The sequence below is a fragment of the Gopherus evgoodei genome, chromosome 4, assembly GCF_007399415.2.
Source record: "Gopherus evgoodei ecotype Sinaloan lineage chromosome 4, rGopEvg1_v1.p, whole genome shotgun sequence".
Taxonomy (NCBI): domain Eukaryota; kingdom Metazoa; phylum Chordata; order Testudines; family Testudinidae; genus Gopherus; species Gopherus evgoodei.
In genome coordinates, this window is record NC_044325.1 from 146022406 (window position 1) to 146036619 (window position 14214).

At 45.3% G+C, this 14214-nt stretch overlaps 1 protein-coding gene across 1 annotated transcript; it reads right to left on the bottom strand.

The window, feature by feature from the left end:
* Positions 1 to 1290: 1290 nt before the first annotated feature.
* LOC115651624 (uncharacterized protein 114841037) lies at positions 1291 to 9489 on the bottom strand. The gene is made up of 2 exons (XM_030562716.1): positions 9402 to 9489; positions 1291 to 2613 (listed from the first exon to the last, which is right to left on the bottom strand). The coding sequence occupies exons 1-2, from the start codon at positions 9441 to 9443 to the stop codon at positions 2212 to 2214; spliced, it is 444 nt and encodes a 147-aa protein (XP_030418576.1). The 5' UTR covers positions 9444 to 9489; the 3' UTR covers positions 1291 to 2211.
* Positions 9490 to 14214: the final 4725 nt, after the last annotated feature.

Sequence of the window (14214 nt, forward strand, 5' to 3'; positions counted from 1 at the left end):
ATGTTCGAGGAGCTGAGAATAGGATCGAGCAGCCCTGACCCTGCAGTCCTATTCTCTAATCACTTAATATGTTGCACACCTGCCCTGTTTTCCCTCAATGGAAGCAGAAGTTCTCTCCTGACCCCGTCCCCCCAACTTCTTATCTGGGCTATTTATGGCACCGATCGTTCCTGGCCCTTACGTGGGTTAACACAAGGAAGGAGAGCACGAGAAACTTTCCTCCCATGTGCAACAAATGTAAGGGCCTGGCACAATCGCACCTGCTGCACAACAAGCCTAGAGGTGCACAATACCCCAAGGGGGAAAGAAGGGGCAGGGCCAGTGGTTCCCCTTCTGCCCCAGCCTGTGGGGAGGACAAGTCCACTGAGACAGTCAAGAGCACCCCCTGGAGGGTGGTAAGTGACCTTCCTCTGCATGCCAATTGTGGCATTCTAGTTGCCTGCACCTCCCCTTACTCATGCTGAGGGGCCCTGGGGGGGGCAATGTACCTTGGGAAGGAGCTGCTCTGTCAGGGGCGGTGCAGAGCACTTCCTGCTCAGCGAGTGACAGAAGTGTGTGGCTTGTGCAAGAGGGATTAATATCCAGGGCAAGGAAACACCTTATGCTGCCGGAGGAATTGAGGGCAACCCTCACAGATGCGCAGGATGTAAGGAGATTCCCCCAGATCTGCTGCTGATATAAGCACCAATTAGGGTCAAATTCAGCTGTGGGTTACACCTGTGAACATCTACTTTCCAAATCCAGTCAATGGAATTACACTGGGTTTGTCCCAGTGCAAAGGGGGAGCAGATTTGGCCTTTAGCGTCATGGTGCCAGGGGGCTGCCCTCTAATCAGCAGAAGTGGTCTTGACCCCTGGCTAGACCCTTAAGGGAAGGAAGGGAGGGGAGAATTTACCTTTCCCCACTGCTGTGTCCCAGCGTGGCCTCTGCCTGTAAGCTGTCTGGCCTGCATTACTCATCACGCTAGCAATCCCCAGGTCCCAATGATCAGTGGAAGGCAGAGGCTGGGACTGGGAGATACACAGACAACCTAAAAATAAACCACTAATAAAAAAGTGTGGGGGCTTGTACCTCAAGAGACATAAGTGTGCTAACAGTATATGAAAATACCAAGTGTGTGATGATCATCTGACCAGAAGGCACGAGGGTCTGGGGCACAGAGATTTCTGCAGGGAAACCCTAGGACCAGCCAGACTTGGGCTGAGATTTATGACATACTGTTGATGTTTCAACTGCCAGTCAAGCCAAACTGCACGAAAAGGGATATGTTTGGACAATATGAGTACACTGTTCAGAGCAGAGTGGGAAAGTCCATTAGCTCACAATGCTACAGAAGGACAAAATATTATGATTATAGTTGTACCTTTCTGCCAATGCATTCAATTCACCAGGCTATTAAAAAAATTCTGTATACTGTGTGCCACTTGACATCTTTTACAGTGTACTCTTAAGTCAGGGCTAGTAGAGACCTCCCCAGTGCATGTTACACTTCAGTGACAATTACCAAACACAAAACAAACTTTTACAGCTCCAAACAGAAAATGAGCTTTCTGCCTCACTAAGCACATCATACCATGCCATAAGGCCTAGCAATGAAGGGGTTCTTATGCTTTCCAGAGTCTGACCAGGACTTTGGGAAACCAAAGAAGAGACCAGCTCCTACAGAATACAGCCCAGGTTCTACACTGAGCCCAGTGCATGCTGGGGCAAGACTTCTGGAGTTTAGTCTGTTGTGTGGATACCCATGCAGTACACAGATGATCAGTAGAATTCATATTTTATGCACCTCAATGTTGAGTCTCAGTGCCTCAGTAAGGGTTCCCAGCAACCCGGACACAAGAAGTCTGCCTGAGTTTTCCTATATGAATACAAATACATACTCTAGGCAACATATTTCTCATAAATCAGTGCATTCATCAGGTGGATATATTCACCAAACCTAACAAGTATACTTCATTTAATGTGCCAGCTAGTGGCTAGTTTTGGTAACATAACCACAATGGTAGGTTTACACTGTTGCACTGCATTCTGGAAGGAGTTGGGTAGAAGTTACAACAGCCGTTTGCTATGCTGCTGTGAAAGTTTAGCTCCTGCAGTATTTCCCAGGTGGTCTTCTAGAGCCATCCAAATAAGCTTTACCTTACCCTTTCAACCAACACACACTGCACTAGAATATCCGGCACAAATGAGAGGCTCTGGCCAGGCATACTGTTAGTTTCGTTGCTTTGGGTTTATTGTAACCAACTGTGGTTTTGTCCCCACAATGGGTCTCCACTTGACAACGTTTGCACTCTCTACGTCCATCACCTTCCTGGTGTGATCGGTGTCCCGGCAATACCGGTACCCACAGGTTGGCTTCTGCGCAGTGTAAAATGGCGCGTACGAATTAGAGTAATTTGATTTATAGAAGACAAACTTGAGCGAATCAGGCTTATGACTCCCAGGGTGTACAACGAAAGGAACAAACATAGAGGCTAAAGATTGGTCCTTACAATAGCCTATTGGAGACGACTGATCCTTGGATGTGCGTAGGGGGCAAGGAAAATCCTGTGATACTTTGGCTGTTTCTCTTCCCTTTGATCTCTTGCAGGCATTGATGGGAGCCCCATTGACCTGTGAAAAGAAAAGTCAAACAAAGAGACATTGCAATCCTTTTGTTCCTGCACAGAATTGTACGAGTTTCACGTTCTCTCTATCATCTACCCAAATATAATGGTGCTGCACTAGAACTGGAAAGTGAAACAGATCAGGCCTAGTAGTGAAAGTGGCCACTCTAGTTACACTGAACAGCAAACAGTCAACAGCTGGTATAAATGCTAAAAATCTGGCCATTTAAAATTCTTCAATGAGTGTTTGAAGTGTTGCTCGTAGCACAGGTAGGGGATTATTTAAAGAAAATGTATTATTTTTAACTTGACAGCATCTCTTTACAAATACTACTAATGAAGAAAAAATATACTAAGGAAATTCACATACCAAAGGTAAAACTAGATCCCAAGGACTTAATTCTCTGTAACCTTGCTCCTTTTGCAATCATTTGCCCACCACCAACCGGGTGTAAAGAGCTATCAAACTGTTGTCTTGTGCTCCCCATCTGTCTGTCTGTGTCTAGCTGTTGTCTCTTATCTTAGATTGCAAGCTGTTTGGGACAGGGACTTTCTTTTTGTTCTGGGTTTGTACATAAATGTTCATCAGACTAGGAACTAGGACAAAGGTTAGTGCCCCAGAGTCATTCGCACTTTCTTTGTCCAAATAACTACTCAGGTATTTTATACAAAGTGGAACAACTTTAACAGAACAGATGTAGAGAGCCCCACTCCAGGTACATAGCCCACTGGTTATGGTGCTCATGTAGGATGTGGGAGATGGGTATTCCAAGTTCCTGGTCCTGAACAGTGATTCAAAACTGGGTGTCCCAGGTCCCAGCTGACCTAACCAGTGGGCTACAGGTTACAACGGGGGTACCGCCCCTCAGTTTAATGATTGTTGCTCTTTGCTTTTGTTAAAAATGACCAACGTGAAATGCTTCATCTGAAGCTAAGGTTTTCTCGACTCTTTCAATTTGCCAGAAATTCCCCTACCGCATACACACACACATACACACACAATCACTTTCACTTTGAGCAGAACCAAACCATTATTTTGATTTTTTTGGAACTGTCAGTGAAGTGAGACCATCAGTTAAATTATTTGCACAGCTCTACCAGCAACTCCCTGATCACACTGCTGTGCCTGCTCACTGGCTTCCTGATGCCTTGCCAGGCCGTGTATTTCTGTGCTACTTGTATGACATGTTCTTTGCAGGCCCTAGCCACAACCTTGGCACATCCATCGGTGGGTCTATTTTTATTTTGCACACAAATATGCAAAAGATGGAGAAGAAAATATGAATCAATAAATCTTATATGTAATCAATAGAGAGCCACATGTTCCTTGTATCTTGAGCCAACAATGACATCACACCCAAAATATGTTGCACAGTTCACCACCTTATTCCAGCTGAGCATATCCCCTGTGGAAACACCACCTTCTAAATTTGCACTAACATGATCTTTTTGCAGAATGAGGTGATACTGGCCTGACGACAGAGAGCACTTGTGTTCATGTATTTTGAGCTATCCCTAGGGCGCTAGACTAAAGGGTTAAGGCGTAATTCTTTAGCACAAAAGATTCCAGTGATGGTTTATGAAGTCATGGGATTCTTACAGCACGTAGTGTGAACAGATTCACATCTAAATGCGCCTCATCTGGGTAAAACACAGCATGTAACAACTTTCTCTGCTGACAGAGTTTAGTCTTTCATCTCCCCCCACAGATTTTCATTCTCTCTTCACAGATCTTTTTTACCCAGCTTTATGACAAACACAGCCCAGATGGGACACTATTCAACAGGAGTCAGTGCACCAATGGCAGGAGTGCTCGGGAGATTGGAAAAGGGAGAGGACAGCCCTTCATCCCTAGGTCAGCTGGGCCTGAATCCATTCCTGACCAGATGTTGCTACTATCAGACTCATTTTTCAGAGGCTAATGAACAACTAGGTGGTGGTCCTAGACCAGTTCCTAATGGATCAGGTACTCACTGACATCAGAACTGCACCCAACTAGAAGCCCTGCTAGTATTCAGGGATCACACAGGCCATAAATGCCTCTCTCTCAACCCTAAAGATGATCTCTCTATGATAGGGGTCAGCAACCTTTCAGAAGTGCTGTGCTTCATTTATTCACTCTAATTTAAGGTTTCGAGTGCCAGTAAAACATTTTAACATTTTTAGAAGGTCTCCTTCTAGAAGTCTATAATATATAACTAAACTATTGTTGTATGTAAAGTTAATAAGGTTTCAAAATGTTTAAGAAGCTTCATTTAAAATTAAATTAAAATGCAGAGCCCCCCGGACTATTGGCCAGGACCTGGGCAGTGTGAGTGCCACTGAAAATCAGCTCGCATGCTGCCTTCGGCACCTGTGCCATAGGTTGCCTACCCCTGCTCTATGCTGATAAATACCAATGTGGTGACACAGGGAAAGCTTGCCCATGCGATATCTGTTCTGTGGGTCAACAGAGCACTGCAGTGCTGTCAGTGCAAGGACTTTGTGCTAGTGTTAAATTCTCTGAAAGAATGAAAACAGAAACAGGATTTAAATGCACGTAGCGCTGAAAAACACAGGTCACTTGAGGAAGGTGCAAACATCTCTCAGAAGTAAGATGTGAAGGCTTTCTCGGCAGGGACATTATGATTTTACCTTCGTAACTTAACCAGCACTTAGAGATGCTCGGGATATGCTGCTTTTCACGGAGGATGCCCGTGATCCTTGGAAAGGTCAAATGGGAACCAAGTTGTCCCTGTTCAATTATTAGTTGTGCATCCTAAACAAAATCTTTGGTGCCTAGCTTTATTTTTAACCATGTAAAGAGGTTTCCATGATGCCCTGGCTTATTCAGCCGATCTATTTTCGGCCTGTATATCTGGCTCTGACCACTGGGTCCTAAACCTATTAATCACGTAACAGGAAGATCAGTAAAATGATTATGTAAATTACATTGCCTACTGTCTTTTGAGGCCTCTGGCAGCTGGCTGTCACCCACTCCCCAGACAGCCCGCTGCCAGAGTTAATGCTCTCACTGCAGGACCCTTTTCTTCAGGGATCCTCCATCTGCCAGAGATGCTCAGATTTAGCTCAGTGCCTCCTTGATCTTCCCTAATGGCTAGTGCTTCCATTTGCATTGTGGCAAGGATTCCACTTGGTGGTGGCTGTGGGGGGAAAAGAGAAAATCTTCCCCCCTAAGATATTCTCAGGATGCCACTAACATTCAGAAGTTAATCTGCTTTCAAAGACCCTAATCCCGAATTTATTGAAGTCAAGTTAAGAATCCTATTGGCACCACTGGGCTTTGGATCAGACCTAGCTGCAGCTTGCAAGGGAGAGGTCAGCACGTTCCAGCCTTATGGAACAACAGGCTTTATACATGATTTACTGGCATCTCTTCCCCACTCTGAACTGTCTTTACTTTGGGAGGACGGCATTTACTTCTCGGAATGACAGTCTCCACGCAGGCAGTGTCCCTGGTGCCAAGTATCTGATAGGAGTTAGAGGTGATAGCAGACCTCTGTTGGAATGTGCAGAATTGCTTCCTATAGACTAGTTAGAGAGGATGGCTTGCATGTCTAAGCCCTGAGTCTGAAGTCACTCATGGTACATCTATACTTCATCTGGAACTGACCCTCCCAACGCCGGTAGACAGACTGATGCTAGCGGGACTCAAACTAGAGGACTAAAAATAGCAGCATTGACTTAACAGCTTGGGATAACTTGGGCTCTTACACCCATCCGCCCCTGTCACTTGTCTAGCTTGACTCACACCGGAGTCACAGCATCCACACTGCTATTTTTAACATGCCAGCTCAACCTAAACTAGTTCAAGTCTGCCTATCTGGGCTGGGAGACTCCCTCCCAGCTGCAGTATAGATATACTCTAAACTTTCTGGAAGTGCAAATCCCAGGGAAGTCATCTCAGCCCTCTTGTAGATGTATAGTTCTTACAGCCAAAAGGGACCACAATCCGCATCTAGTCTGATCTTCTATGCTTCCTGCATCAAGCCCATAACTTCTGGTTGAGCTAGAGTGTATCTTTTGGAAAAAAATCCAAACCTGATTTAAAGACTCTAGATAATGGCAAATCCACCACAACTTTAGGGAATTGTTCCAGTACTTAATAACCATCACTATTAAAAATTTGCACCTTAGGTACCAACACTTTGGGTACATGTTGGGTACTGAGCTCTTCTGAAAATTTGGCCCCAGTTGGAGAATTGGGACCTTATTTTCTTGCTCATCTCCACCATAGTTTTCACCTCTTGCTAAAGTACATTAAGTGTATCAAGAGGGAGGCTTGAGATTAGTAAACATCAAAGATGTTGCAGGCAATTACCACACCCTTTAAACAAAGAGCATCAGATAATAAGTACTTCAACATCTATTATAGTCCTTCTCTAAAAGATATGATTGTGGAGAAAATGAAATGCAAGGGAAATTGGAGCAGTTAGTGGTGACTATAAAGGAGACTTTTTGCTTCTCAGTATTGTTCACCCCACATATTCAAAAATCACTTGTTAGGCTCCAAAAATTATGAGAAGCAACAAAGAGTCCTGTGGCACCTCAAAGACTAACAGATGTATTGGAGCTTTTGTGGGTGAACGCCCACAGATGCTTCTGACGAAGTGGGTATTCACCCATGAAAGCTCATGCTCCAATACATCTGTTAGTCTTTAAGTTGCCACAGGACTCTTTGTTGCTTTTTACAGATCCAGACTAACATGGCTACCCCTCTGATACTTAAAAATTATGAGAGTAATTTAAAAATCATGCATTTTTTAAAATGAAGTTTGGGTACTTTTTATGTGCTTTCTGGTTTCTGAACCTTTAAGATGCAGCTGGATCATATTTCCAAGCTTCTCTCTGTAACCCTGAAAGCTAGAAGCTCTTTTTTTTTTTAATGAAAGCTGAGATTCTCATGTCATTACATGACTCAACGAGCTGGGATTCAAGAAAAACATATTATGAGACTGGAGATAAAATTGTGAGTCCCACACACATTACAGCTTTTAACAGAGCAGCAAAACAGTGAGTGTTCCCAAACTCTATGTATTTTTATGCTATCCAGCTGGTTTCCAGTGACCCTTTCTATAGCTGGTCACAGCAGGTGACATACATACACATCAGCAACCATGCACAATACTACCGCCCATGCATGTGCACTTTTGAGATGAGGTTAAGGGATGACAGGAATTGCATTACCCTGGTCCATCTAGTCCAGTATGTCTGCCTCCGACAGTGGCTAGCACCAGGTGCTTCAGGGGAAGGTCATAAATCAATAAATATTGTTATGACATGAGATGGCCTTGAAGGGACCAGAGCTGCCTTACATTAACTGTGCCAGCTGTTTAGCACATTAGCAGTGTCTCTGCCAGCCCTGATGTGTCATGGTTTGCTGTAATCCATGTAAAAAAAAAGGGCCCTCTCACAATTCATAGGGAAAGATAACACCCCCACAGAGTACCAGCATCACCCAGTCACTGCTGCCAGCATGGTAGGGAGTGCTGCACCAGGTTGAATACTTGGAGTTTGGGCTGAGGAAGGGGAGAAGGAGTACAGATGGGTGTGCAGGGACCAAACGCAGGGTGTGCATGGAGGATTTAGATCCATGTAGTGTATGTATATGTTGACATTTCATTACATAAGTCTGTTTAGATGACAAGCTCTTCAAGGCTGGGACCTTTCCTCAAATTCATCGGTAAAGCACCTAGGATAAAATTTTCAAAATCACCAAAGTGACTTAGGCACCTTGGTCCTGTTTTCAAAGGGGATTTAGACACTTAGGAGCCTCAATCACATCAACTGACTAAATACTTTTTGGAAATGCAATTTAGGTTCCTAAATCAGTTTGGCTTTGCAACGCTGAGTGCAGCAATGCCCAAATACCTTTAAAAATCTAGACCTGAGTACCCAAGGCCCAATATAAACATAGATTTTGTGTCAGAGCAGCCATTTCAGCTAGGAGTGGGCATTTTATCCTAAATAGTTACACCAGTCCAACCCCTGGCGCAGGCTCAGTTAGACCAGTACAAAGGTGATTATACTAGTATCATATATTCCCCATCTTATACAAGGATAAACGATACATCTAACGAAGTGGGTTCTAGCCCACAAAAGCTTATGCCCAAATAAATTTGTTAGTCTCTAAGGTGCCACAAGGACTCCTTGTTTTTTTAATACCAATGGAAACATTTATATCTATAACTGCATCCACGTTACACTGTACCTTACTATCCTTATAGTTAAGACAGGGCAACTTCAGTGTGTAGACAAGGCCAGAGTCACTTTTGCAAATGGAACTCAGGCTCCTAAGTCAATTAGATGCTTTGGAAACGTTGACTCCCTGCTATAGGTGCGATGTGCTAGATGGATAACGGAGGAGTGAGGGGGCTGGAATTCCATTTCCAGGCTGCTAGCGCCTTGTGCCCTGCTGGGGATTGCCATGGGGAAGTCTCCGCCTTGACAGTACTGTGACACCTCTGCCAGGATGGTTAATTTCCCCCAGATACTTTCTTGAGTGATGTCGTTGAACGCTCTGTTCTCCCCAGGAAAATAAACAGCCGGGGGAATCCCTCCTTGCCCTGACCATCCCCTCCTCCCTGGGGGCGTGGATTTCCCAGCCCCCCACGCTGGGCGCTGCTGTTTCTTTATGCACCCGGCCAGGCGCTCTGTGCCCGGCGGGTGGGGAATGGGGCTGTGGGGCAGGGTCCTGCCAAAGCCGACCGGAGACCGCCGCTGGCCCCGCGCTGCTCTGCGGCAGCAGCGCCCCCCTTGCGTGCTGCAAAGCCCATTAGCCCTGTGGGCTCCTACCTGCGAGGGAATCCCCCCTGCGGGGATCCCCGGCTGCGTCATCCCGCCGCCAGGCCGCTCCGCACGTGGGCTGCCGCCGCTCTACGCCGCTGGGGAGCGGCCGGCGGAGCCTGGTGCTGCCGCTGCCGCCGGGGGCATGGTGGCCGCTGCCCTCTGCTCGGGAGCCCGCTGCGCTGCGGGGCCAGGCCGGGCCATTGTGACTCGGCCGAGGCGTCAGCTCTGCCCACGGGCTCCTGGCCTCGCTGCGCCCGAGGGGCAGGGCACGCCGCTTCCCAGGGACAGAGCCCGGCCTAGGAGGGGAATCCCTCTCTCCCCCTCCCTGAGCCGGCTCGCTTCCCCCTGGGGCTCCAGAGGGAGTGGACTTTGGCGGGGACAGGGGCCATTAGCAGGGGCTGTTTTGAATATGAAGGTCCTGATCCTCTGAGCTACTTTGGGCAGAGCCTGGCATCCAGGGCCGGCTTTAGGCCAATTCCACCAATTCCCCCGAATCCGGCCCTGCACCCAGTGAGAACCTCTTCCCTGGCTAGAGGCGCCTTTTTAAGTTTTACTCACCTGGAAGCGCTCCGGGTCTTCGGTGGCACTTCGGCGGTGGGTCCTTTGCTTGCTCTGGGTCTTCGGCGGCACTTTGGTGGCAGGTCCTTTAGTGCCGCTGAAGACCTGGAATGAGTGAAGGACCCACCGCCGAAATGCTGCCGAAGACTCGGAGCACCGCCTGGTGAGTACAAGCCCTATGTGTTTTTTTACATACATACATATATATATGTATAGGAACCCGCACTTTCTAAAGCTGGCCCTGCCTGTGCAGGGTCCCCGGGACTCCAGCCGGGCTCCAGCTTCCCCTGCTCTTGCCAATGTATTGACAGTTAATGATATTTCAAGTTTTTCCTAAAGCCTCAGCTCCTGGAGTTCCCTGAATCTCTGCTTTCATTTCTCAAAGTAACCTGCTTTTTGCCTTCACAGTTGCAGAAGAAAAGCCTGAAAAATTGACCAGAGTGCACCTTAATGGCCCAGAAAGTGGAAGGCAAATTAAAAGTACCCAGATTTTTTGTTTTTAATATTGCGGATTTAAAGCCAACCTAATTATTGATGAGGGGCTGACTTTCCTTGGTGGATGTAGGGGTCTGCCTGTTTGGACCAGCTTGAAGGAAGGGACCCTGTCTACATTCTACATATTATTTAGGAGAAAACAAGAGAACCAAATACCTAATGAAAGAACCTGGCTCCCCTTCCAAACTACAGTGCTAGAAATGTTCACTTTCTTCCAATGAACAATGACCAGGCAGGAACAGCACAGCATTGCAATGCTTTACAATCCTGTCAGGGTTGTTTGTAAGAATAGAGAACCATTGGCAGTAGTATCACTGCACTGCTCAGCACAAAACTCTTTAGTTGTGTATCTGTGTGGAGTTGCTGATTACAGACTTTTTTTAAAAAAAAGGAAAATGCATTTTTACTGAGTGAATAGTTCTGGTTGAATGATTCCCCCCCCCCCCAAAACCGATACCGATCTTTTCTTGAAGTGTCCCTGAGCTGAGGAAAGGGGTCTTTCAGATGTTATCTGTGATGAACCAGATTTGCATTAAAGTAATAGTTCTCCATCTCAATAGTTGCAAATTCAAAGTTGACTTAGGTGACAAGTGAAACAAATTTGCTAGTCTCAGCCCCGCACCAGCTATTTACTTTCATAAGAATAGAGAATTCAACAAAATCACTCAAGAATATACATATCAGAAACATATTATTATTAAATGACTAATGCATCTGTTGATAAAAAATACTTTGCAAAATTATGAGATGCTATTTTATGCCTGACTAGTTAATAATCACTAACACTGCATGAAAATGAAAATATTTGTGTAAAAAATTCACTGTGAAAACAGGGCATTTTTCCAAATTTTAATATACTTTTGACCAGTGCCAGACTGTACTAATTTCCAGTGTTTTCATGGAAGTTCTCATTCGTTATTCAAAATTCAGGCACATTAAAAATTATTTAATATAGATATGAATACTTAGGATACATACCATTCTGATGTCTTTACATCATCAAAGCACTATATTATCTATCTCCATTAACAAGTCTATATAATTGTATGTATATATTAAGTAATCTGTACATTCATGTTTAGTAACTTATACTGTTCACTTGAATTTTAAAGAAGTCACTTAAGCCAATGTTCCAAGGATTTGACCTTAGTTTATAGTCCCTTGTAAATTTCAAATGTCTTTGTTTTGCTTGTTACTCACATTTATATATTTGATGTCACACCTATGAAATATGTCATTGATAATGCTGCTACAGCCACAACAATCACTTTGTTCTTTGGCTGTCTATGAGCTGCAGCCTCAACCTCTTATAGCTAAATCTGAGAAGACAGGGACTACACCTCTGCAGGAGTGGATTACATATTTTATTTACACGAGCACCTCACCAGGTAGCAAAGTGTCTTGTCACTTCATTGCATGAATAACTCGCTTCATGCAATAAGAGGTATTTCATAGGAATCTTGTGTTCCTGAGTTACGGAACCTGCCACAGGTATTGTGCTTTAAGATATGACACAAAGGTACACCTGTCTTTTCTACAATAACTCATTGAGGAAATAGACCAAACTTTTGAATGGAATCTGGCATTGTCCCTGTCATGGCAGATGTGTTTGGAAAATTGGGAGTGCTAGTGACATCACTGGCTACTAGAATGCCAGATGAAAACTCATCTATCTACTGTGTTGTCTTTGGCAGCCTAAGTCATTTGTTTCCTAGTAGCATTGATTTCTGACTGACAATCAGGAACTTGGTGGCATGCTGCGTGTGTGGAATGTGTGTGCTGTTTCTATTGAAATTCTCAATATCTCGTTTGACAGCTGTGGTGCTCACAAATAGACCTGCTTTAAAAAGATAATGTCATTATGTAAGGATAGATGCAGTTCGTAATATACGATGGGATGGATAGGTGGAGGCCATACAGGGGTTCCTTCAGATAAGCACCTAAATGCAAATGACCATCCACTCCGAAGGAAATGCTAAGCATCTGTAGCTCCCATACTAAAATCAGACTGTTTGTATGTAGCAACAGAGAGTTCTGTGGCACCTTTAAGACTAACAGATGTATTGGAGCATAAGCTTTCGTGGGTGAATACCCACTTCGTCAGACTCACGAAAGCTTATGCTCCAATACATCTATTAGTCTTAAAGGTGCCACAGGACTCTCTGTTGCTTTTTACAGATGCAGACTAACATGGCTATCCCTCTGATGTTTGTATGTAGGTGCCTAATTTTGAACATTTGAATGTGTTTGTGTAAAGTACTGCCCTCCGCTGGAAGAAATATGCCAGGCCATTGTCTGCTGGCCCCTTACTGCCTGAGTTAGTGGAACTGTTCCTTCAAATTACAAGGCTGGCATCACAATCCGCATTTCTGCTGCTGATTTTTTTTAAAGCACAAAAGAAGCTATTCCTACAGCAAATAATGGACATGTTAGGCACATAACAGGCATCAGATGTGCTCCTGGAGACAGTGAACAACTTCTAACTGATGGACAAAGAAAATTATTAGCAGAAAGTCGACAGCTTGACAGCGCAGAATGCAATTGTCAGTCAGCACTGATACCCCTCCAAAGCCCCTGTGAAGGTCAGAGGAAACTTGATGGACATGTTCTAAACTGAAAGGGGTTTCCAGAGAGCCAGAGTTTTCATTCCTCAGCCTTGTGCTTTTCTTCATTATCAGTGTCTAACTCTCCCTGCTACTCTTGGCTTAGTATTTACTTAGTTCATAGGTCACATGTGTTTACTTTTATGCAATAAAAACAGAGAAGGAAAGAGGTGGAACACACACACAAGTACTGTGTTTGTTCAAATATTTCCACTTCTGTTTTTAGAAACAGTAATGTGTGCATTTTCAACAAATGTGGACAGCAAGACAGGATTTTGTTGTGCGGAAAATGACTTGGCATGAAGAAATTACAATGGTTTCCAAAGGAGCAATAATATCTTACTTGTACCTGGCCCTTTGTTTTTGAAGAAGTGCAGAATACTTAAAAGTGACATGCCAAGCTATGTACAATCCCAATATTTTGCATTACTCACTGTCTATGGCGCAAAGCACCCACCAGCACAGGATACGGGTGGCATTTCCACAAGGCCACACTGTTGGCCTACCTGCTCCCATTGAAAAACTGCTGGAGTTAGGACAAAAGTTGAGCGCTTCAGAAAATCTTATCCTATAAATCCCAACTCTCTATCGTCTCCTATCAGAGGCCTTCAAGGACAGTGCAAATGTTCCCCAGACCTCGCCCAGTCTAGCCTAGGGATGACGCGGGGGTAAAGAACAAATATTTGTAGTCTGGAGCAAACGTTGCAGGTGTATGTGCACAACAGTCTTTATAAGAGGCTTAAGTATCTCTCCTTAGTTAGCAATAAGTTCAGGGGAAGTAAAAAAGACTGGCGAAGACATACCCTTATGCTGAGAGGAATTTGTATCTCTTTATCGCCTCCTTCCCCGCAGGGCCACCCAGAGGATTCGAGGGCCTGGGGCAAAGCGGGGGAGCTGCGATGCTTGTACTCACCCGATGGCAGTCCGGGTCTTTGGCTGCATTTCGGTGGCAGGGGACCCTTCAGTTGCTCCACGTCTTTGGCGGCATGGAAGGGCCCCCCACCGCCGAAGACATGGAGTGACTGAAGGGCCTCAATCACCGAAATGCCGCCGAAGACCCAGACCACCGCTGGGCCAGGGCTCGCGGGGCATTTCAGTGGCGGGGCCCTTCAATCGCTCCAAGTCTTCGGCAACACTGAAGGGCCCCCCCGCCACCGAAATGC